Raw genomic sequence first — 24468 nt, 5'->3', positions numbered from 1 at the left:
TTTTCTAAAAATAGCCATTCAGACAAGGCGAACCGGTTTAATGGCATTCATTGTTCTTTTCTGTGTTATTGTTCTTACTGAAAACCATGTACCAGGCATTAAATTTGTTCACCTGAATATGGATGTGCATTGCAGTATTTAGTTACAGTGGGGCTTAAGCCTGCAGACTGTATAAAACATGTAATCAATTTTGATGAATCTTTCTAGAACAGTATAATACACAAATTGCTTGCATTTCATCACCGATAGATATACCCTGAATATTTTGAGATAAAATGCCAAGGAAACTGCACACACCCCTCCCCCGTAATAATGTCAAAGTATTCTTACATGTGATTCATGTCTTAAATAGAGAGGTGTGTTTGTAGTAAAGTGTCAATTTCTTATATTTTGTTTAGCACATAAAATTACACTCTGCTTATTTGATGTGATATTATGCTTGTATAATCTAGAAATGTAGCATATATATTCCATTTATTTAAAAACATTGCATCAGTGTTTGTTTTGGGGTTTTATTTGTCTTTTTGTTTGTTTTGTTGGTATTATGCATTAGTGATTTGATCAGCCTTTTCTGCTTCTGATGTGTTAATCGGTAACAAAGTTAAGAAAAGAGGAGAAAATTTGTGCTTTTTTCAGTGACTGTTCCACAAACAAATCGTAATTTTGAATGAAAGTTTAGATCATATAAGAATGCATTATGTTCGTTAGAGTTATGGTGTTGAAAACAGCAGTACTGGTTGATTATATTTATACTACGTGGATAATACATTTCCTTAATTAAAAGACATATACAATTACATTTTGTCAGGAGGTATAATTTTATGCATGTGTTGACGAAAACAGCAACACACAAACTGCTGTCCCTGATGACAACACCAACCCTTAAAATGATACACATTTTACACACAAACATTAACTGAAAAGGAAACAAAGTAGATATAAATAAATATTATTGGTTTCAACACATTCATTTGGGGGACACACACACACACAAACATATATATATTTGTGTGTGTGTGTGTCCCAAATGAATGTGTTGAAATATATATATATTCCTTTAATATGAACCTAGGAGAGTTTTGCTAAACGAAGATTGATAAACAATACAAAAGGATGACAAAGATATAAAATGTATAAAATTGTTACTGTACACACTCATATATTATAGTTGAATATATGAAAACACTACATAGCGAGGGAAGTGCAAATAAAAACAACTTTATTTTGGCATTGTCGCGAATTGCTATGTGTTACTAAGCGTCTCTTGGTGCTTTGTCCGAAAACAGTATGGCGGCAGCCGGTCACAATGATGTTATGATCTATTTTTAGCACAAGGTAGATTTAAGTACAAGCGCCATTGGAATCTATGTCAGAATGGATATCAAAATCATTTGATGGAAGCTTATCAAAAAGTGTTTTTCTTTGATGTTTATTTACAAAGGATAACAATAGGAAGTGATTTGCATCATCAAATTTGCACAGAAATGACAAAAACTTTGACTTCGTTTGTCATGGATGATGAGGGATAGATAGTGTGAGAGAGATCTTCACTCCTTAAGATGTTTGGTTATTTGTTATCAAGGAGATGATCAACCACAGTATTATTGCCCTGATTGAGTAAATAATAACTTAAAATATGAAATTTAGGGATGGAATAAAAGAGAACTGAGCAGAGATGTAGAATAGAATAACATGAGCCACAATTTATAAAGTACAATTTAATTGCATAATCAAAAATGATGAGAATGAATTGCTTTCTTTCAGAAATAGAGTTATAAAGTTATGCGAATTTCATTTAGCCATTCTGTTACTGATAGAACAAATTTCATCATATGATTGAGTGTCAGATCGAACTCAGATTGCCGGCTTGACAGCATCACCTTGCGCTTCGGGTACTTTCCAAACACTGCTGGTCATTAGTCAACATTTTTCGTGTCTTTTGTACTTCTCTTCCTATCTTCTACTGTTAGCCTCATCTGGTCATTGACACCTTAGTTGCAGACTGCGCCTTTGTTCCCACTGTGCAGTCAGGTGTGTAGAGCTATTTTCTTTCCCTTGAAAAAATAAAATAATGTACTTAATCAAAATGCATGTTAGATTTGTCTTCTTTTAGAATCAAACAATATTCTCATTCTTTTGCATCAGATATCATCTATTGAAAATCAACAGAACTAGCTACGGTCATTAGCACATAAAACACAAACAACCAATTATTGGTATACATGTACAAATTACAATACTATTGATTGTGAATTTGTCTTTTAGCCCACTCGCATTCCTACTGAGGACATAACATAATTAGCCATCTTCAGAGGAACCATCCCGTTGTGGCTGTAAATTTACCAGCTGAACTAGCCACACTTGGAGTCCATTCTCATTTGAAGTGACCTCACAACTTAATTACACAAGAATTAATGGACTTCACTCCTTACCTAACTGGGTTAATTTGCTAATTAGTGATTCCTTGAAATGTTTCAGGCATAGAATAGTCAATCCTGAGCATAAATGATACAAATTGTTAAAGACAAATAATTTTCATATTCACATTTGCGCCAGAAGAAATGCATGAAATCATACTACATGACTTTTACATTTAAAGCATCTAAATCTGAACTCGTTCATATAACAAACATGAATCATAGAACATGCTCATATTATTTCTGAACTCAAGGAAATTTGAAGTATGAATTTAAAAATAAATTTTATAATTACAAACTTAAATCGATGAATATACATTGCATGAGATTGAGACTAACATCAGTCTTTATCTGAGCCCTAGCTTGCTTAACATCAGAGAATTCTTTGAAATGGATCGCTTCCATACCCCCTGGTACCTTTGACAATTTATAATGGGAGAACACTTTCTGCTCCTGATTCCAGACTTCCCCTTCTGTAGAAAAACAATGGGGGGGGGGGGGAAGCAAGTGGTCTAAAGTGCTCACTGTTCCGGATCACTGCCATCTCACCTCTGTCTGTGTGGGTTCGAGTCCAAGTCTCGACTAGCGTGGGTACGTGGGAAAGCCTGCCGGCAGCTTCTCATGGGTCGGTGGTTCTTCCTGGGTTTTCCAGGGTTCTTGCTCCACCAGTTATACTGGCCGCCATGTATAGCCTATATGTGCTGAAAAATGGCGTTAAACCCTAGAACAAGAACAGAAAAACATGGATTTCTTTATTCCATAAGGGGGAGCTATTCTAAAACCCTTGATTTAATCTGGGAACACACACCCTTGTTTAGCTTTGCTAATCCTGATTACTACTTTACCCACCCCGAAATTCTTATCACTCTCATAGAAGTCAGAAAATTCTTCCTATAGCCCACCTTTATTAATAAATAATCTGGAAAATATCATTCTCTGACACTTTCAAATGGACTACATTTTCCTAAAATAATCTCTTTTAAATCAACTCTGGATAGTTTACTGCTATGACCTTATATTAGCATTGTGCTGTAACCGTCTGGTTCTAACTACCAGCCAGTGGTCCCAGATTAAAACTCAGTTCATGCTCCAAACAGAACAGATTAATTATTACAAGCTGACAAGCTAGGAGGATCCTTGCCAATACATCAGACTTAATGTTTATATGTCACACACTGACCATGACAGAAAGCACCTTGACATTATACTACATATAGATTATTCTACAACATTTTGCTTCATTACATTGGTTTAATTATCTGATGTGGACCTATTTCAGTTTGTAGAAATTGGCAGCTAAGGCAAACACATCATAGCCAAGTTTATGCTGGTTATAAACCAGAGGAGCTTAGGGCAGGCATTTTCAACCTATGGCCAGCAACCTGGTTTTATCTGGTTATGCTCTACATCATACAGTATGTGTTACATTTTAAAATCACTATCTGGACACACACACTGGTGAAAGTTGCATGTTTGGTTTGCGGACTGGTCTGTTGTCTGTTGTCCATCCATTTGCACAAGTTTGTTATGGCTACTTCTAAACAGCTTGAAAATAAAAGCCACACACACCCCCTTAAACAGCTTGGAGGATTGTCTTGAAACTATGCACACCTTATTTACTTGGGCCTAAATGAAGATGGTGCTGAATGGACATGCAAAAATGGCTGTTGTTGCAACCATGTTGAAGTTTTTGTTATCACTGTTCCTCCTGAATAGTTCTGTTGACATGGTGTTTTCATCAAAAGAACTCAAGTTGATCCTAAACGAAAATGGTGCTAATCTTACACTCAGTATGACTGCCACAGCACCTAATTTGAAAGTTTTGTTAATACTCAAAAATATTACAGATGGTTTCAACACCCAGCAGTTAAAAAGATGCATTAGTCTAATTTTGAATGAGTGACACTTCTCTTTGGTCAGTGGTTCATCAGTCTCTTTGAGGGACTCTTGTTTGTAATTTCAATTTGTCACAAAATGCAGTTAGTCCACGAAGCTTAGCTGCTTGGTATTTAAAATTGTCTTCCAGCAAAGGTTGTTGGCTTAGTATTTATCTAGAACCAGCTGGGCTTGCAACAATTTCAAAGGGTAAGGATACGTTTGACTCTGCCAATGAATTGTCACACAAAAGGCCAGTTAATATACACGAATGTTTTCTCTTATAATTTATATGTTGTTGTTATTATTATCATGGATAAATTGGCAAATGGAAGCAACCATTGTAATGACAGGCATGGCATAGAGTCATGATCATACAAGGTTCCCTTTTTTGGAGCAACTTATTATTCCAGCTATTTGCGGACCCCATTAGTAGCTAGAGTGTCCACCTTGGATGCAGAAGGTCGTGGGTTCAATCCCCGGCCAAGGGTCATACCAAAAACGTATAAAAATGGTACCAACAGTTACCTCACTTGGCGCTCATCATTAAGAGGTTAGTGTTAGGACTGGTGTCAGGATAATGTGACTGGGTGGGTCATCATTCTACATGTCTGTGGCATGATGCCCCAGTGCTAGACATAACTATAAACTGCCACACTGCAGACATCATAGTAGTATGACTGAAATTTTTTTAAAGCTATGTTAAAAATCCAAATCACACACAGACACACCAGCTGTTTGCAGCTGGGTACAAGTCCCCAAGTGAGTGTTGTTGTAGGGTTTAGCACCACTTTTCAGCACCATATAAGCTATACATGGCAACGAGTATAAACAATGGAAGAAGAACCTGGGGAAACTCTGGGGAAAAAACACCGACCCACGAGAAGCTACTGACAAGCTTTCCCATATATCCAGTCCCCAGTGAAAGCTTCATGTATCAAGCAGATTGCCTTCATAGTGTCAGTGACAACTTCATTTACTAGTACATAATTGATTACCCACTTTAACATAATTGCCTTAAAAATCCATGTAAAATAGTCCCACCTTAATTGTTCAAATCTGGCATGTGTATAGGTACCTATGGTCATGTTTTATTCATAGAAAAGTGGGACACCAATCATATTGCCATGGATACCATTTCTATGCCCGGTCACAATTGTGCTATAATTTTGTCCATGTTCACCAGTCCATGTATCTGTTAATCTGTTTTGCTTGTAGTAAAGATTTTGTAGTTAGGTGATTTTCTCAAGCAGTGAGGTGGGGCATTCCTGTTTTTTCAAGTACATTTTTGGCTTATCCTATTTATTTAATTAGGCCGTAGCAGTAGCTACAGAAGTAGCACCAGATGCTTTTTTAAACTTTTTACTGTTTTTATTATTTATGTAGGATTTCACAAGAAATCAATTCTATCAAGAGAAGTAGCAAGAGGAGCAGAAATGTGGCTAGTGTTATTCAGTGGCAGTTCTAATTCAAGTTTGATTTAAATAGTTCTTGTCATATATCAAGCTATTTAAACCTGCTTTTTTTTTTTAAAGACATTAATAATTTACTGCTCTCGTACATCAAAGAGGCTTAACATATTTTATGTGTGGTAATGGCATTTAGTAAAGTAGTTTTCTTCATTATCATTAGCAGCTGCTTTTGGTGGAAGCTTCAGCTTTAAGACCTTTGGACAATAATTGCTTCCTGTATCGGGAGGTTACCATATATACCTGCTTATAAATCATGTCCAGATGCAACCAGCATGAACCCTGATCTGCTGTCCAGTAATGTATATACATGCATTATGCAACGGGAGATCTATGTCTATGTCAGTCTTGTCCTGCATTTGATGCTGACCATGGGACAAGAGCGCTAAGTCATCAGCAAAGTCCAGGTTTTCAAGTTGACTGCACAATGTCCACTGAATCCCATTTCTCCGCCCATTGGTGGAGGTCTTTATAATGCAGTCGATGAAGAGAAGGAAGAGTAATGGCAACAGCAAAAAGCCTTGCCTTTCGCCAGTCTGCACTAGGAAGCTGTCTATGTGTTGTCCTGCATGAATGACTCTGCAGGACATTCCGTTTTAACCGTTCTTGATCAGAATCACCAGCTTGGTTGGAATGCCGTAGTGGCTAAGACGTTTCTGGAATGTCTCTCGATCCACACTGTTGAATGCCTTCTCATAATCAACAAAGTTGATGTAGAGTGAAGAATTCCACTCCAACAATTGCTCGACTATGATGCGGAGAGTGCTTTTTGGTCCATAAACGATCTGTTCTGCCGGAAGCCATCTTGCTCATATTGTAACTGTGGGTCAAAGGCCTCCTTCATCCTCTCCAAGAGGACCCAGTTGAAGACTTTCCCTGGTACTGACAGGAGCGTAATTCCTCTGTAGTTGGAGCAATTGCTGAGGTAACCTTTCTTTGGGATCTTGATGAGGGATTCCCTCCGTCCAGTCCGTTAGTATTTCTTGTTCCTCTCAGATCTTCATAAAGTGTTTCCACTGAAGCCTCAAGGTCTGCTCTGAGGGCTTCTCCTGGGATGTCATCAGGTCTAGCTGCCATGCTGTTCTTCAGCAGGGTGATGGCTTTCCTGATCTCATCTCTGGTGGGATAGTCATAGTTTATGAGGAGATATGCCCTGGCTGGGTGGATTTCTGGGTGATTTAGTGGTACTGGCCTGTTCAACAGTTCTTCAAAATGTTCTGCCCATCTATTCATTTGGTGTTCTGTACTTGCTATTCTTTATACAGGGTGATATGTGTCACTTCTGTTTACAGGGATATCTGTCTATGCTGTTTACAGTTCTGTGCAACTTGTAAGCAAGTATATGTTATAAACTTGGAGTGTTTTGGGGGTCAAATATTCAAGGGCCAGTGACACAATGTTTGATCATGGTAACTGATTTATTTAAAATTGTGTAGCTCCTAGTGGAAATATGAAATATCTTAATAATGTTGCACCTGGTTATTTATAAAGGATCTAGCAGCAGCTAAAATAATTTTCTAAAGCTTCAAGATGATTTGATATGGTCCAGTCTTGTCATTGTAGGTATAAGAACAAAGATATTTTATGTTTTCAGGTCTAGTGACTCTTTAATGTGATACACGGTTTGTAAACGTTTTTGGCCAGATACTGTCACAAACTGTTTGGCATTAATAGAAGAGCTAAAGGATGCAAGGCTTTAGAAAATGTATTCAGAATAATCGCGCTAACAGCATTGAATAGGTAGTAACTTTGTAACAAAAATTTAAAGTGTAATAGGGCAATGCATACTTGAGATATCTTTACTATATAAGTGTTGCTTGCACAGATGCAAATATAGGTAAAGCCTGTTATAATGTGATGCTTGGGATCCAAAGAAGAACATTACAGTATGAGTGGGATCGCATTAATAAATATTTTGAAAAACTTCCCCATAGTAAAAGTGCAATGAAATTTCAATGACATCAGTTTTAACTAACCTTGATCAGATATCGTTTGTTTTGTTCACTGGGTTTCATCAGACATCAAATATACTTCAGTTTTTAATTGTATACATGCTGATATGGCAGAAATGGTACACGGCGAAGTTAAGGCAACATTAAACGCAGTGCTGGGATGAAAAATCTGCTTGGGATATGAATAATCAGCTTTTTTGGGAGTGTATATTTAATATGTTAAAAAGAGAGGTCACCTTAAATTAATGTTAAAAAGAGAGGTCACCTTAAATTAAAAAATGGGAGCCATGCTGCCATTGCGTTATAAGCAGAATCGTATTATAACAAATCGCGTTATAACTGGTTTTAGCTGTAGTTACATTGATACTAAGGTTTTTGAAGGTTGAGAATGACACACAACCTTCACCAACCAGTGCATTAAAGCATTCATTACAAATCAGGCTTCCTGGTTTATGAAAATTTGTTCTCTCCAAATTATACTTGAAAATATTCTGACATCAGAAGGCTGGATTTTTCCATTTCAAGTAGATTCCAAAGCCTGGAGTGAGATTTCCAAATGTCTGCTTACCCAGCATCAGTAAGTCTGTAGACCGAGGGACGATTGGGGAAACTGAAACAGTATTGATTATGTTGTCACTTCATGTACATTTATTTATGCAGTCTATAACAATAAAGTGGATTTTATTGCAAAGCACATTTATTCTTCATATTTGTATAAAATTCGAAATAAAATTCATTAAAATAAAAATTGTATGTGTGGAGTTTTACCATTTATGTATTGGCATAATAGTCGGAAGAAAATATGCTGGTGTTATAAAAAAAAAAAAATCACTAGAATTGTTTGCTTCACATTGATAAAGGTTACAAGATCTCTTTGTAAGAACCATTTTCCCCATGACAGTATCATGGTATATCAGGTAAACTGGATATAACCACACACTCTTACAGCTTGAACTATAAGATAACATCTTAAATTATTCCAGTACATTCCCTATAAACCACCAAACAAGCCATTGTTCTGTGCAAGTTCTATCAGCACATGCCCCCCATGAACAGGGTCAGGATTGGGACTGTGCAGTATTTGAAAAAGCCCAGGCAACATAACGCCTTGCAAGCAGACATGTGCTTAGTTACTTGGATGACTGCCCAAGCACATAAGGGCACTTTGAAATACGGTGTTTGAATGGCAGAGCAAGTAATGGTAAACCTCAAATCGGATTGGGCAAGAACGCTTAAATTTAGAGTTGGGTCAGCCATAGAGAAAACTAAGCCAAGTTGAACAAGGCATTTATTGTTGGTGCTTCAGATTTGTAAAAGGCTGGGTGAACTTGCTAGAACAGGCATTGCATGTTTCTTACAGCCCTGAAGACTCGGTGGAAAGTCAATACTAACTAGACTGATAGATTACTGTGAAATATTCAAATGTAGGAGTGGTGTCCAAGACCCGGTGAAAAGCGACTTGAATGTACATACACTTATCTAGAAGGTGTTCTCGGAATAAGGCTTTGAACTGTAGTAACATAAAAGATAAGAATATTGAGCATAGTGATAATAAAACGATAAACAATCGATGAAGCTTCATAAAATCAAATGTAATTCATGGTAGAAACTCGTAAAATTAAATATACCCAAGGGGTCTTCACCGTCATAAGGAATGAATGTAAACTTAAACATCTACTGTATATACTCGAATCGCAAACAGCATAGACCCTGATCTACCATTGCATCAAAACCCAACAGATCAGGGTCACTGTTGTTTGTTCTGTTGATTTCTCATAGAAAACCTCAGAGACAATTATCTCCCTCTGCATTTTGTGATGGCAGATCTGGGTCAGTGCAGTTTGCACATTGACTGGACATTAGTAAATGTGGTAATGTTATATTCCACAAAGTTCTGCAGACACGTGCAACTTCATGAATTTCTTGGTACTTTGAGTAAGAATATTTAATGTTCCGGGAAAAAAAATTCATAAAATATACCTGGTTTTTTTTTTTTTTTTTTTTTTGGTGTAATTTTTCATGACTAGTCCATGGTTTTAATATTTTGTTTTCATCAAACAATAACTGACCAGTACATGGCTTTCATATTTTGTTTTCATCAAACAATAATTGACCAGTACATGGCTTTCGTGTCTTCTATTAATTTTAAATTTAGACAAACAGAACAATCACAATGTTTTCAGACTCGTAAAATATCAACTGGTGTGTGTGTGTGTGTGTATTTCTGCACTTCTGCATGAAAGTGTCTGTGTAGTACTAACAAGAGGTTAAGTTCGAAAAATGTAAAAATGAATGGACCAAAAAGTTCGGAAGTTAAAACCATGCGTGTGTGTAAAAATATTACAATTGTGTAACGTTTAGAAATAAATAAATGTAACAGATAATGGTAACACATGTTAAATCATTAATACATGATTAATCCCCTTCCCCATTAGTGGTTCAGTATCTGTATTGGTTGAAAAACTTTCTAGCAATCTGAGGAGTGTACAGGTTTTATGTTCAATCTGAAACGTTCATGAAATTGTGTATTTTATAGTGTTTTGTTGTCTAGCAGGGGAAAAAAATGACTCAGCCCTTGCTAAATGTAACTGTGGTTAACGTATTACATGTAAGGAGAAGCGGTATTAAGGCACACTTCTGGTGTTTACTTTAGAATTTACGTTTTGTCTGTTAAATACCTACTTGGGCTGATACAACTATCTGTCTAAACGAGTTCAGCAGCCACACCCTGTATGAGCCAGGAAACAAGGAAAGCTATTTGCAAATGTTGGCACTATATTTAGTGAAGACGCATAAAAGTTGACTAGGTGTGTCAGCTGTTTATGTTTTGATTTTATCAGGGCCTTAAAATTAGCAATGACTCTTAAGAAATTCGGTACTTTACATGCAAGAAAGGACTTCCATATAATAGTTCTTGGATACATGTACATTCAGACAAGAATCACCATGGCCCCAAGCTACAATTATCTGATTTCTTTCTAGCTGGTGTAATAGAGATACATGTATTGCCAGCAGGATAAACATTAATTATTTAGTCTAGTGGAGAAGAAAAACGCCGTAGCGAACTAAAAAAAAATAATAATTGCTGTTTACTTTTTTACCCTCTTACGGGCCTCATGCGCTTCCAGGCATACGATTGTGCTTTGCCAAAACTCTATTGAAGTTACATTTTGTCGTGTTGGAGATGGGATCTGGAACCCCCTGCCGGGTTAAGAAGCTTTTATATTTCCACAAAGGCTTGTCAAGAATTGTAAATAGCGGGACGTGATAAGGGACTGATAGTTGGTACAGGTTGAATGGAATTTAGAAGACAATTGTTAGAACAAACTATGAGGCCTTTCATGGCGAGCTTTCTTTTACTGAATGCTTTCTTTAAATGAAAAGGTTATATTTGAAAGGGGGTCGAATGAAAAGTACACTTCTTTTAAAATAAACTCGAATAGTATGACAAAGAATCTTTGTACCAGGTGTCAAGATTTGTTGGAAACCCTTTTATGTTCACAATAGCTGAAGTCTACCAAAACCTAATCATAATGCATGGGACGGAGAGCGATAGACTTGGAAGAGTTTCATACGATTGCCTCAAATGGCAAGAAATAGAACGACATTCGGCTATTGTAGTGTACCCAATTTGCATATATATGGAAGAAATATATTCACAGATTCAATTTATTATAGCATAGATGATTTTTGTATACATTTCCTCTTGTGTGATGTGATACTGAAAACTGTCCAATATTCAACATCGTTTTGGTTACTTTTGCTTTAAAAATGTTTGATCGCAAACAGTGGATTTTTTACTGTTAGTTTTTATGAAGTGCAGCGGTATTTCGTGCTGTAATTAGACTTCCACATTTCTACTTAGAAAGGAAGTAAGATTTAATATCTCGATTTTTTTTTCTTTCTCAATTTGCACCTATCATGTCACAATGCTTTTGGGGATCATCACTTAATCTAGTTTCTTTTTTTTTCTTTCTTTTTTTTAAGTCAAAACTATATTAACAAAATAGGGGAAATCCAACACTCTTAAGAGAAACCAATTTGGGCCAGCTGAGATGTAGGACATACAGCACACTTTTTACACTGTTCAAAATTATTTTATTTTCAGCTTGAAAAATGTGTTGAATGAAAACATTATTTTTTTATACTACAAGTTTAGAAAGTGCAACTACATTTAATGCTTTAAATGGAGTTCCATCCTTGTTTCCTCTAAACAAGGAAGCAAGATTTATTATTTTAAGTTTTTTCTCAATCTACATGAATCATCTAATGCTTTCAGGGTTCACCACTAAATTTGTTTTCTTTTTTTAAGTAGAAACTATGTTAACAAAATGGGAAATCCGTCACACATGTAAAGAAAAACAGAATTGGGGCAACTGAGATGTAGGCACAGCATGCCTTACACTTCTCAAAATTGTTTTTACTGGTTTAGACATAGTTGATATGTATTCTTCCAGTAATCTTTTACATACATACATGCATGCATGCACGCACGCACATACATGCATACATATATACATACATACGATGTACGTACGTACATACATACAGGCTGGTCATGCATATGATTTTTTTTCCACATACAAATTTGAAGATAGTGGATTTTGTTGTGGTCATGATCAAAATAAATTAATAATATAGTTAAATATAAAGTTTGTTTGGTTTCTTCATCTACTGCCCATTGTAAATTTGATTTGATAATTAAAATATAAGTCAATTACAGGCAATCCAGGTTGACGGGTTCTTTTTCGTGGTTGATTTGTACACTAATGCTTGATTTGCTTTAAATGTAAACCATTTTCCACAATACTGCAAAAATGTAAGGATATTTTGCAATGTCTTTGAGGTCCGTGTGTGATAAAGTCAAGGTCGTTGTGTGATAAAATTGAGTTAAGTTTGTGTGATAAAATTGCAAACCTACATCAGCAGCTTGAAAATCTTTAGGGTGTACATCCCTATTTTTAACTGCACTGTCAACACATTATTGGCTATATCATACATAGGAAATTGAAGCTAAGTGCCTTTCCCAAGGACACGCCAAGTAAGTTTGCAATTTACGTTTGATTTTTATTTTAAAAAATCCATATAATGGAGGAAAGTTTTGTAGATTTGTGATTATTTAGAGAATGAAATTAGGAAATCCTAAGTTACGGTTCATTTTCTTTGCAGAGAAAATAACAAAGGTTGTACAAAACTTGTTGTGACTCCATTGTATCCAGATCCTGTTTTATTTTTGTATTGTAAAGAGAATATGAGATCATCAATCCAGACACCAGTCAGAACTTGATAGTCTGATGAGATCCAACAGATAAATACGGCTTAAGTTTAGTCACGTGTATGAAATGTATAACCAGTTAGCTATAAATTGACAGAGGTGAAGCCAAAAAGGATAATAGTGTCTTCAGTTGAAAACATTTATCTTGCAAGCTTGGTTGATTTATGAATCATGTCATATGTAAGGAGATTCTTTTTTATGTACATAATCTTGGTTGATAAAATAAATAATACATAAGGCAGTGAATCAGTGCTACTATCCAATTATATTCATAAGAAATATCTTTCATTTTTGTTTTGCCACTGCCAGTGTATGAATATCGTTATGAGTTAGATGTTGTCAATTAATTGTCAAATAAATAAAAGGGTAAAATAATTTGGGTTCATTAAATCCATTCATTGAGTTGTATCTTTGCTGGTAATATATTGCATTTTTATTCTTGATGATAATTTTCACCTTTCAGGAATTCTTCAATGTCTGTTCTTGCACTTCTGTCTCAAAGTTCGCATTCAAAAATCAGCCATATGCACAAGAGCCCTATTTCTTAACTAAATTCCTCATATTCTGAAAACACCACACCTTCATTCTAAAATTTAACCTTGTTTTCGGTGAATCACACTAAAATGATAAGTTTTTTTTTTTTATGATTGTGATGATGATAATGAATAGTTATAAGAGTTACATGTGAATAAATAGGGCAGAATTGAAGAAGTTTGAGTGTGAAATCTGAAGTATCATCGGAAAAAGTTCATGTTCTTAGATACTTTGGGGCGATTCAAAATCTAAACAGTGGAGTAAGTCTTTGTATTGTATGTGATAGTGTTTATTACAGGTGTAGGAAATGTGTGTGACAAAAAAACACGTCTCATAATTTCAGTTTATTTACATTTCCTATGTTTAAAGATTGATAAAGTATTAAACCCCGTAGCAGCAGTGCATACTTCAGTGTTTACTTATGGGGGGTGAGTATTTTAGGAAATTGCACATGCTGGAAGAGCTAGAATTGTGAGCATGTTCTTTTACATCCAGATTATACTGTCATCTTTAATTGGTACTACAAAGTCTTGAAAGTACTTTTTTTCTGCGTTGTAGCAGTACTCTGGCCTTGGACAATTGCTTCTATATTTGCCCAGGATATGTGGTTTAGCATGCATACACAATTATCAGCTGTACATATTTGTAGTTGGAACTGAGTGAAACATTTTTAACATTCAAATTAGAATTTTTTTCAAGATTTGTACCTTCTGGTAAGTAGACTACAATTAATCATGCATCCACAAGAATCAAGGGTGTCTGCATAACATCTTAATATCATACTGACCATGCATAATTTGTCATCTGTAAATAGTTTCGTTTTTGGGGTTTTGACGGCAGCCAGAATGAAGTGTGTTTGCAGTATTACTAAGAAAGATGTTAGTCTCTTCATATGGCCTTCCCTAGCAGGAAGATGAATTTGAGAGCTTTTCAGAAATTGCGCAGAAAAATTGCTGGGTGCCTTCATTCTTCCAATAATGGCCAGAGTAATTGGATTTTCAGATTGTGTATTGATTTTGGACTTCATAGCCCTCCTGATTTTCTGTCAAGTTCTATCAACCTCAATTAGTGTTGTTTGTGACAAGTTGCCATAGTAACAGGAATCCAGAGGTAGACCGTTTTAGATGGCAGCTTTATAATTGCACATTAGAGCAGTAAAACCAAAGCCACATTGATTGTTCAACCCACACAGTTTTCAGCCCAGACAACCTATGGTATTGATTTGCACAGCTTGAGCCACTCTCCAGTGAGAGAGATACATTTAGGAACAGGAAGAGGATTATGTGTTTCATTCTGGTTGTTTTACTCCTCAGGCTGTCAGACAATTATTTCAGATTTATTGCTTTGCAGACCTAGCTTAATTGAACACTGTATCTTTTCACTAGAATTGATCTTGCTTTCTCAGCACCACCTTGATCAGAATTACACCTAGTTTAAATGTACATTTCCAGACCACAAGTCCTGGATGTAACGAATTAAGCACATTCAAACACAAGAACAATTACTTGCATTGAATGTATGCATGCATACATATATCAGTTCAGATATAATTTTATATGAATTTTTCTTATATTTTTGGACCCCTCCAAAATAGGGCAGAATTCAGAGAGAAATGTTATGGGAATACAAAGCATAAATGGTAGTGCTCAAAAATTCAGTCTAAATGATTTAAAAATTTAAAAGTATGGACTGTGCAGGCAGCCAAATCGTCTCCTGAAAAGAGTAATTATGTGTGGACTGCAGGCTGTCAGATTGCATCCTGAAAAGGTACTTGTGATGACTAAATGAAGTTATTTGCTTGACATATGCTTTAAAAAAAAGTTCCTTTCAAGAAATATGATATACAAATTTTGATATTTTATGTTGTCTTTTGCATTGTATAGCATTTTTGGGGTGTAATTTTGTGTCATTAAAAAGCAGACTAAAGTTACAAACAATTCAGCTATACCCGTGTAGTTTTGAGGAAAAAAAAATGATATAATAAAATTTCAGTTGAAATTTATAGGAAGGTGTAGTAGTTACTTTTTGCTTAAAAGCTCCAGCATTACAGTATAGATTAATAAAAGTAACTGCTTAAAAGAATCGGCGCTTGAATTTGATATTTTGTCGACAGAAATTCAAGGCCTTCATCTGCATTTTAATGTCTTGTTCTACATAGCGTACCATGGTAAATGATTTTGTGATTTCATATCTTATGTGCAGTGATGGTATTTAAAATATTTTTACAGGCGTCCAATCTGGCACCCCTGCCCCAAAAAAGCCAAAACAAAATTTCATGATTTTAAAAAAAAAATTGTGTAGGTGTTTTTGTTGGCAAGTGTAGGAGGTAAGCTTTTGATATATCTACTTTTCAAGATTTATGGCATTTGTTGCCTAAAGGTTAGATTCATTCCAACAGATATGTGCCAAATTTGAATCCACATGGTAAGAATCTGGTATTTAGCATCAGCATAGGGATCTGCAGATGTTGATAACAAAAAGTGGAAATTGATCCTACTCTGGGAAACTTGAGACTGTTATCACTTTAGGACCAGATAACATAATGAAGGAAAAACTTTAAAATTGAATCGTAAAGGGGGTACATGCAGTGCTTAAATGGGAATGTTGCTGGCATTTGGTCTGGTGATTCTCTTCGATTTGATTTACCATAGTTATTTTGTTATAAGTAGAGCGGCTTCCTTTGCTTCATCTCAATCCGCCCATCATTTTTATATGCTTTTCATGTTGTGACTTTTTTCCATCCATTTGCAAATCTGATCTCTCTTTACATTATGAAGAGTTTTCCACCATCTACCTTTGCCCGACTTTGAAAGTAGCTTGCATTTGGGACGAGGAAGATACCTATTGATTTCTAGTTCTAATGTTCTGAGCCTAAGTGACTGAAAAGAAAGGAAAAATATTTCTGCGTAATGAAACATTTTTCCAGATACATTAACCAAATGTTTTAAATGACTTCATTTAATATAAGAAAGTCTCATGTTTTGGGCATCCAAGGTCAAGGTCACAGTGATTCTTGAGAGGAAAAATGGTCCCTGCAATGTGTCTTCAGATTTGTATCACTTCCATTGAACATATTTGGTGGATGGCATTTATTTGAGATAAAGACAACAATTTATCTGGGGGTCAAAAGTCAGAGGCCATAGTCACAGACCAAATAAAAGCAAAACTATTTCTGTAAAGCTGTTTAAGTTATTCGGTACAAACATGCCTTGGATAAATGTGGTAGACAGGTTTGCAGTTGAGACAAGGAAGACACCAGTTGATTTTAGAGTTGAAAGGTCAAAGGGACCTGCAGTAAAAATTTCTGCAAAAAAACTTATGTCCCATGCTAGAAACCATGACAATTTTTTTTATTAGAATTGTATTTGAGCTTAGAAAAGCATCTGTTGTTTTGAGGTCAATAATTTAAAAGTAATGGTCACTGGGACTGGAGGAGAAAATGGTTTCTACAAAGTAACATTGACCAAATTTTGTGGATGGTTAAGCCAGGCATGCATTTGAGACATGAATGATACCTGGTGATTTTGGATTTTTTTAAAAGTCCATGGTCAAATTTTTATCAACCTTTTTTACTGGCTAGGTTGCCAGGTAAGAAGAAAACTATTGGTCAAGGGGTCAAACCAGAGGATCAGATATTTAGCAGCACTCTAGAGATTAGTATGATAAGCCAGCTTGTATTGCTTTCTAGGGTACTCACTTTCACATTATTTTTCCATTCACATAGTCTCCATTGGCTACACACAAAATTTCCAGAGTAATGTATACAAGAACAAACGTCTCCCATGGTAGTTTCTCCAGCAACCCATTCACATCTTTCAGTCTGTGTTAGCACCTATCCAAATCCTTTGGTACAGTGTTATAACCTTGTTTGTTAGATACTATGCATTGCATAGTGTTATAACCTTGTTTGTTAGATACTATGCATTGCATAGTGTTATAACCTTGTTTGTTAGATACTATGCATTGCATAGTGTTATAACCTTGTTTGTTAGATACTATGCATTGAAGGATGCTACAATATCATCATTTACACAATTACTTGGCATCATTTGGGTGCTGACATCCAGCAGTTGCTGAACATCTATCTACCCATGGCTCCTAAAACATAAACAATAGTGATTTTAAGTTAGCAGTAAATTATACAAGTGAAACCAATTAAAAGAGCTGAAATAAATATTTAACTGGCTTTAACCTTGTTCTAAGTAACTGTATTTCTGATGGTGTTTACGAGTGTTATTATTTGCACAGTAGTCCTGTCAAAAATCAAGTTTGAACTGTGATGTTAATTTCATTGTCTGTTGCAGTGTATAAAAAATGTACGTGTTTGACACAAAAGAGATGAACCCAGTTTATGATATGCTGTTAGAGGTTGTACTCTTCAGTAGCTGTACCCGTTTTATTTTAAAATCTTTACATTTAGAATACATGTTGGAGCTTGTATCACTTCCCCTTCCTTTGAAAATGACTATAGAAATGACATCAGTATCAGTAGTGGATCAGATAGGTCAGAATTCATGTTTCCATCCAGTTAATTTTTTTTTTGTTTCTTGTCCTTTTTATGTTCAAAATTTCATTTAAATTGTAATTGCAATAGTTCTTATATCTGCAAAATTATTACAGACTTCTTCACCTTCTTGCCAGAAAACAATGGTCATCATGTTTTGCTGTAAATTGAAATCCATATTTAAAGTGAAACTTTTTTCTGTTGGCTTGCATATTATGTTGTCAGGCTTTTTTCAGTTGGCTTGTATATTACTTGTCAGGCATTTTTCTGTTGGCTTGCATATTATGTTGTCAGACTTTTTTCTTTGTATGACACGGCAGGTGTATTAAGATCAAAGTGGGAGAGGGACGAAGAAGTTAGTGAATAATATTTCAGAACTTTTTTAAAAAAAACTTTTATTTGTCAATAGAGAGAGAGAGAGAGAGTTTAGCAGATTAGTGTCTGAATGTTAATTGAATCACATTCGCTAAATAAAGAGAAGATGATGATGAGATTGATGACAGAGATGATTATTATTCTTGTTATTATTGCTATAGAAGAAATCATGTGTACTGTTTACAGATGTGAAGAATATCAGACTTGTAATACAAGGGTGTTGGGTTTACATCTCTGCTGCCTTGTTTCCTTAGGAAAGGCATTTGGCTCCCATTTCCAGGGTTAGACAATAGCCAGTACAGTGCTGGAGTGTCGTTAGAAGTCAACCAGCCCATTTCATTCCTACATAATATAAATTGTATGTGAGCAAGAGGAATATTTTGTTAATAAATGGTTTTTTGAGTTGATACTTGTACTTATATAGACATTAATTTGGCACGCTCTAGTTTCTGTAATAAATAATGTAACTTTAGTATGATTTGTGTACGGTATGTCAGATCCATTAATATTTGATGAAGTAATGTAGGTGTATATTGGAAACACGTTTAATAAAGTACAATGAAATGAACTGTTTGTGTAATATCAAAAGAAGCCAGTGTTCAGTGATTGAGATGGTTGCCAGATGGGTTTCCTTTGTCTGATTCACAACACAAGGACATGTATATGCTGAGCTTAGCTTACAGGCTTGCCCACCAAGCCAAATCAAAGCTGTTATCATAGCATGGAGAGATGCCTTGCTTAGGGGGCATCTCAAAAAGAACTAATAGAGGTGGAGCTTTAGTGGCAGATGTCAACCAACCAAAATAATTTTTTTTTTAATGCAGTAATTCTTTTTGTTCTGGACATATTCATATCAAGGATGTGTGGTTGCTGGTACAGGAAAAAAACTTTCATTTGTGCAATTTTACTTCCCTATTTAACTTTTAGAAAAGACGTCAGTAATAAGAAGGCAGTATTTTTTTTTGTCTCTGAGTGTCTTATGTGGATTTTTTTTTTTATTGCTGCATCTGTACAAAATAGGTGATACAGTGAGTCTAGATTTTCAACTTTTTACTCTTTTCACCTTTGGAAGTTTTAAACAGTAACTTCTAACTGCTATATATTGTAATGCCTACCATCACAGCAGCTTGTACCGCTTGACTAATTTGAAAATATGCAAATCACAATTATTTCATCAATTTATAATATCTGTCCTAATTGTTACCAGGGGATTTCTTGTGATCTTGTTTGTGTTTGAAACCAAATGCCATATTTTTGCATGGGTGAGTCAGTTTTTTCACATAACAGGAGTATTATAGAGTTCATTGTGCAGAGTGAATTAGTAAATTAAATTTGTATGATTTGGGGTGTTACATCCTTGTAAACCCATGTACAAAAGGTCTAAGCTACTTGCCCTTTTTAATTGATTCTCTTCTTTTTTCTTCTTTTTTTTTTCGGGGGAGAAAAACTAGACATTGCAAATATTGAATGCAAATGACACAGTCTTTACCTTATGTGTAATATTGAAAATAGATTTATCCAGGAACTGGAAAAGTTCAACAACCAGACTTGTTGTCTGGCCTGAAAAGTTTTTGTTTAGTTTGAAATGCAGACAAGATGACGTGTTAGGGACCCCATGATCAACAGTCATGTTAGAAATGTTAAATTAATGAATGAAATGACTTTTTTGTTTTCTTTATATTCTGATGCATTTTTGTTTTAAAATGACAAGGGACATACAAACTATCAGGGTGATGGGCAAATACTGTAATGAATGTACGTTGTTTAAATAACACGAGCTGCAGATTTTCATGTTCCAGAGAAGCTAGCATCTGTTGTATTGGATTTCTTTGTTTTTATAAGGGCAATATAATCTTTTTTTTTAAACTTGATTCATTTGAGTTTTTAAATATATTTTGATAATTATGAAAATATTCCTTGTTAAATCATTTAAAAATCATTGGTCCAGGAAAAGATTAAAAAACACTTTTCCTATTGCTCTGCTTTAAACATTAGGGTACTTGGTTTTTTTTATAAGAAAAACATTTAATATGATTTTGTGATTTTTAAAAGATTTTTTAAAATTTTACCGGGATGAGTGGGTGAGTGCTAGGGTTGGCAGTGAGAAACAGAGATGGTTGGCCAACCAGAAACATTTTTTTGTTTGGCCATAGAATAATTATATAGTAGCGAGTTGTTTATGAATGTTGAGATGGACTGAAAAAGATAACCTTGGTCAGAAAATATTCTGAAAATATCATTCAATGATGTAAGTTTAAAATTGTTAAAGCACTTGGAATTGCCCAGTTTGCAGAAAACTATATTACTTTGTGACATTATTATCTGTAATGATTCGACTTGGTAGCAACATAATGTCTCTGTGATCCTGAGTGCTTTTTTTTCTTCTCTTTCTGGATGATTGCACATTGCAAAAATGAATGCTTTGTGGAGGGTCATAATTCTGGGATGAGTTTTATTGTTGCATTGATGGTTGATAGGTAAACTAGTTGATTTTTTATTGAGAAATTGATGGGCTTCTTTTTCATATGGGAGATCTAATAACTTCTGTAGATCGCTGTCACCTGTGTCGAGGAAGTGAGTGAACACAATCCATAAACCTTTTTATGGTCAGGTTTTTTTGTGTCAACATTTTGGCTGCTAAACTGTCAATGAATTCCCATGGTTAATTGTTTTTTGTTAATTGATTCACATTTTCCTGTTTGTAAAATATGAATCTCCCAATATAAAGGTAAATCTATTGCTATATTTCTCACACAGTGTTAGACAAGTATCAGTGAATGTCTGGCAGCTACCTCTAGCAGACAACCAAATTATCTTCTGAATTCGTATTTGATAACAGTTATTGTATTTGCTATGGTTGTTCCTTCCTTTATTGGTATTGATAACATCTTACAAAAGGTGAGACAGTGCAATCTCGGATTCTTAAATACTTGTCCAGAATTACCTTGAAAGTTACATGTATCATGTGTCAGAATTACACACACACACACACACACACACATACATACATACATACATAACCTACATACATGCATACATATCAAGTATTTTCTGTGGAAGTTTCTCTTTGGGTGAAAAGTCAAAGATGGTCACATCATTGGGAAGGCTCATTCACAGAGTACATAGCATGGCAATAAATTTCAGCTTTTATCTCCTTGTGTAGAAGAGAGAATAACTTCTTGACATGTCTTAATGTGTAATCTTGTCGTCCTTCATTTTTGTTGTCATTTTTTTTGTATAGTAACATATATGGAAAATCATAGATGATCACAGATAAAATGTCTTTAGTGACTGTAAATCAGACGCTATAGAATTACTAGTAGTAATTTTTGGAAATTTTGTAAATCCAAATAATTCATAACTCAATATTTTGATCATTTAATCTTGGAGTATGCAAGCAGTAAATGCTGTTTAGTGCATATAATAACTTAATCAGAGCTCTTTGGTTTTACAGAAATGTTTTGCATGTGAAATTGCTGAGATTTTATAATGCAAGAATGGATAAGCTACACCTCTCTCTTTTATTTATTCAAAATGGGGTAAAATTAAATATACATTTGTATAAAATTTACTCATTTGTTTTCAGATTGGAAGAGGTAGATGGCTTTGATGTATACTATGGCCCAACACAGTTTGATGGGCAATACCCGCAGGCAACCTTTCCGGAAGAAAATCGACAATTTCAGAACTGGGGCCGGTCACGGGATCGCACACCAAGAGGAAGTAGTGTTGTTGGCGGAGGAAACTTTAATAAATTTGATCGGTAAGTTAGTATCAGATTTGTTATACAGTGAGTTACTCTTTCAAAGTGTTATCCACAACATTTTATGATGAAAAAGTTTACATCTGTTTAATGGGACAAAGTGGTAAAATAATGTACTGTGTAATTGTATGATTAGGTGGTCTATCATCACAGGGAGGAGTGGGAGCTTCTCATGCAGTATTGTTTGTTATTTTATCCAACAGGGAGGAGTGGGAGCTTCTCATGCAGTGTTTGTTATTTTATCCAACAGGGAGGAGTGGGAGCTTCTCATGCAGTATTGTTTGTTATTTTATCCAACAGGGAGGAGTGGGAATTTCTCATGCAGTATTGTATGTTATTTTATCATCTGACCATTTTGAAGCCTTGTTTGTCCTGACTTCACATTTTATGAAATATTAGCTGTCATGCAGTGTTCTTTATTTTGTCCAATAGATAAATCTGATAATTTTTAAGCTTTGTGTGTCCTGACTTCCCTTAAGTAGTTGGTCTGGTATTTACCTGGCATTTTCCGGGAACATTTTTGATTTGGTTGGTTAATTGGATTCCTCATATAGCTATATGAAAGAATAGGAGCAAAACTGTCTTGATTAATGGAGTTTTACTGGTGTTTGCATCCTTTCAGAGATATAGGACTTTACAATAAAACCAGCCTCATGGCTGGAACACTTCTTTTCCTTATTAGTTACATTTGTGTAAGTGTTACTTGCAGCTGTATTAATATTTACTGAATATATATATTAACATTAAAATAATGGATTTTTTCTTGAAATTCTAAATATTACATTTAAAAAAGTAAAATTCTAGCATAAGAAAATAATAAAAGTAATAAATGCCAAATTATTTAAATTATACAATAATTTTTTCCCAGATTAGAAATTGATAATAAACAGTTTATAATTTTATTATGTCATGGTAAGTATGCACAATCATTTATTTGGGCATCTTCATGTTTATGCTAAGATCAATAAAAAAATGTTTAGCTCTGGTAATCTGACCATCCTGCCAAAAATATGGAAAAAATTCAGACAAAAAAATGTCAATAATGAAAGCAACATATCTGTGATCTGATGTTAAATTCTGGATGTGAATTATGCATACTTCATGTAAATCAAGCTAGGCAACCAAGGTAAAATGTTTGTACCTACCACCTACCCCATTTTTTCAATGTAACCAAAGCCAGTTTTAAAAAAAAGTTGGTCTATGCACATTTAAGATTTTTTTCTTGAAAATCATTATCATAACCATTAAAACCTGCAGTTTGATATTTCTGCCTATTATACGTTTCATAATTGCTGGTTTGCCATGATATAACATAATAATAGATTTGTCGATAATCGTACACAACATTTTATTGACAAGACTCTTAATGGAACTACAGGGAGAAAGTCACAATATAACAGGTAGAGAACATGCATGTTTGTAAGTTGAATCTAACTGCAAACAACAAAGATCCTGATATACAGAAGCATGATGTGCATGCAGATTTGGGTCTGTTTTTTGTTCTACTGATTACTCCTAACAAACTGCACAGACCCAGATCTGCTGGCACATTATGCAATGGCAGAACTGGGTCTGTGCATTTTGCATTATTACTCGAATTTTAAGCGAGTTCATACCGTATATTGTCAGCGAAGTGTCATTCATTAGCCTGTCATTGACATTCATTAGCCTGTCATTGACATTCATTAGCATGTCATTGACATTCATTAGCCTGTCATTGACATTAATTAGCATGTCATTGACATTGTGTATCGTGGTCAGATTTACAAAATATTAGTCTCAAGAAATGAATTATACAAAACTTTGTATATATTTACAAAGAAGGTGATGAATTATTTTATTTCTTTAGGAGCAATTCTTGGCAAGGTGCACAACAACGGCATTTCCCTGAGGGTCAGCATAGAACAGCATCCTTTGAACAGCATTCCACAGAAAAAGAAGCATTTGAAAGGCCAAAGGCTCCGGCCTCACCTGCACACTCCACATCACAAGCTAGCAGTCGACACAGCAGTCGCAAAAAACATTCTCCTAGCCAGTCAAGTTCATCAAGCAGTCGAAGCTCTTCATCTTCTAGCAGTAGTGGATCTCGGTCACGATCACGAAGGTACTTGCATTTGGACATAGTAAAAAATATAGTGTAGAATCTTCTATTTTTCTGTCGATTTTTTTAATGTCAGATTATGGACGAATATATTGGGAGACATTCAGAACTGAATATGATTATCTTGGCATTGGTTTTTATTTTCACAACTTGTTCTTAAATTATTTATGTTTTTGGCAGGGATTGAAAATATTAGACTACAT

The 24468-nt window shown here is 35.0% G+C and overlaps 1 protein-coding gene across 3 annotated transcripts in view; it reads left to right on the top strand.

Annotated features, from left to right (window-relative positions):
- LOC149782122 (uncharacterized) overlaps positions 1 to 24468 on the top strand; it is a 132309-nt gene that overhangs the window by 50997 nt on the left and 56844 nt on the right. For all 3 annotated transcript variants that reach the window (XM_089933568.1, XM_089933567.1, XM_089933566.1), the window contains exons 3-4: positions 21988 to 22164; positions 24014 to 24268. In XM_089933568.1, coding sequence (XP_089789694.1) covers positions 21988 to 22164; positions 24014 to 24268 — 432 coding nt within the window. The remainder of the gene's footprint in view (positions 1 to 21987; positions 22165 to 24013; positions 24269 to 24468) is intronic.

This window comes from Sinohyriopsis cumingii, chromosome 15, assembly GCF_028554795.1.
Source record: "Sinohyriopsis cumingii isolate HCF-2022 chromosome 15, ASM2855479v2, whole genome shotgun sequence".
Lineage (NCBI taxonomy): Eukaryota > Metazoa > Mollusca > Bivalvia > Unionida > Unionidae > Sinohyriopsis > Sinohyriopsis cumingii.
The sequence above is the reverse complement of the archived record's forward strand: the minus strand, read 5'-3'. Positions and strand labels throughout refer to the sequence as shown.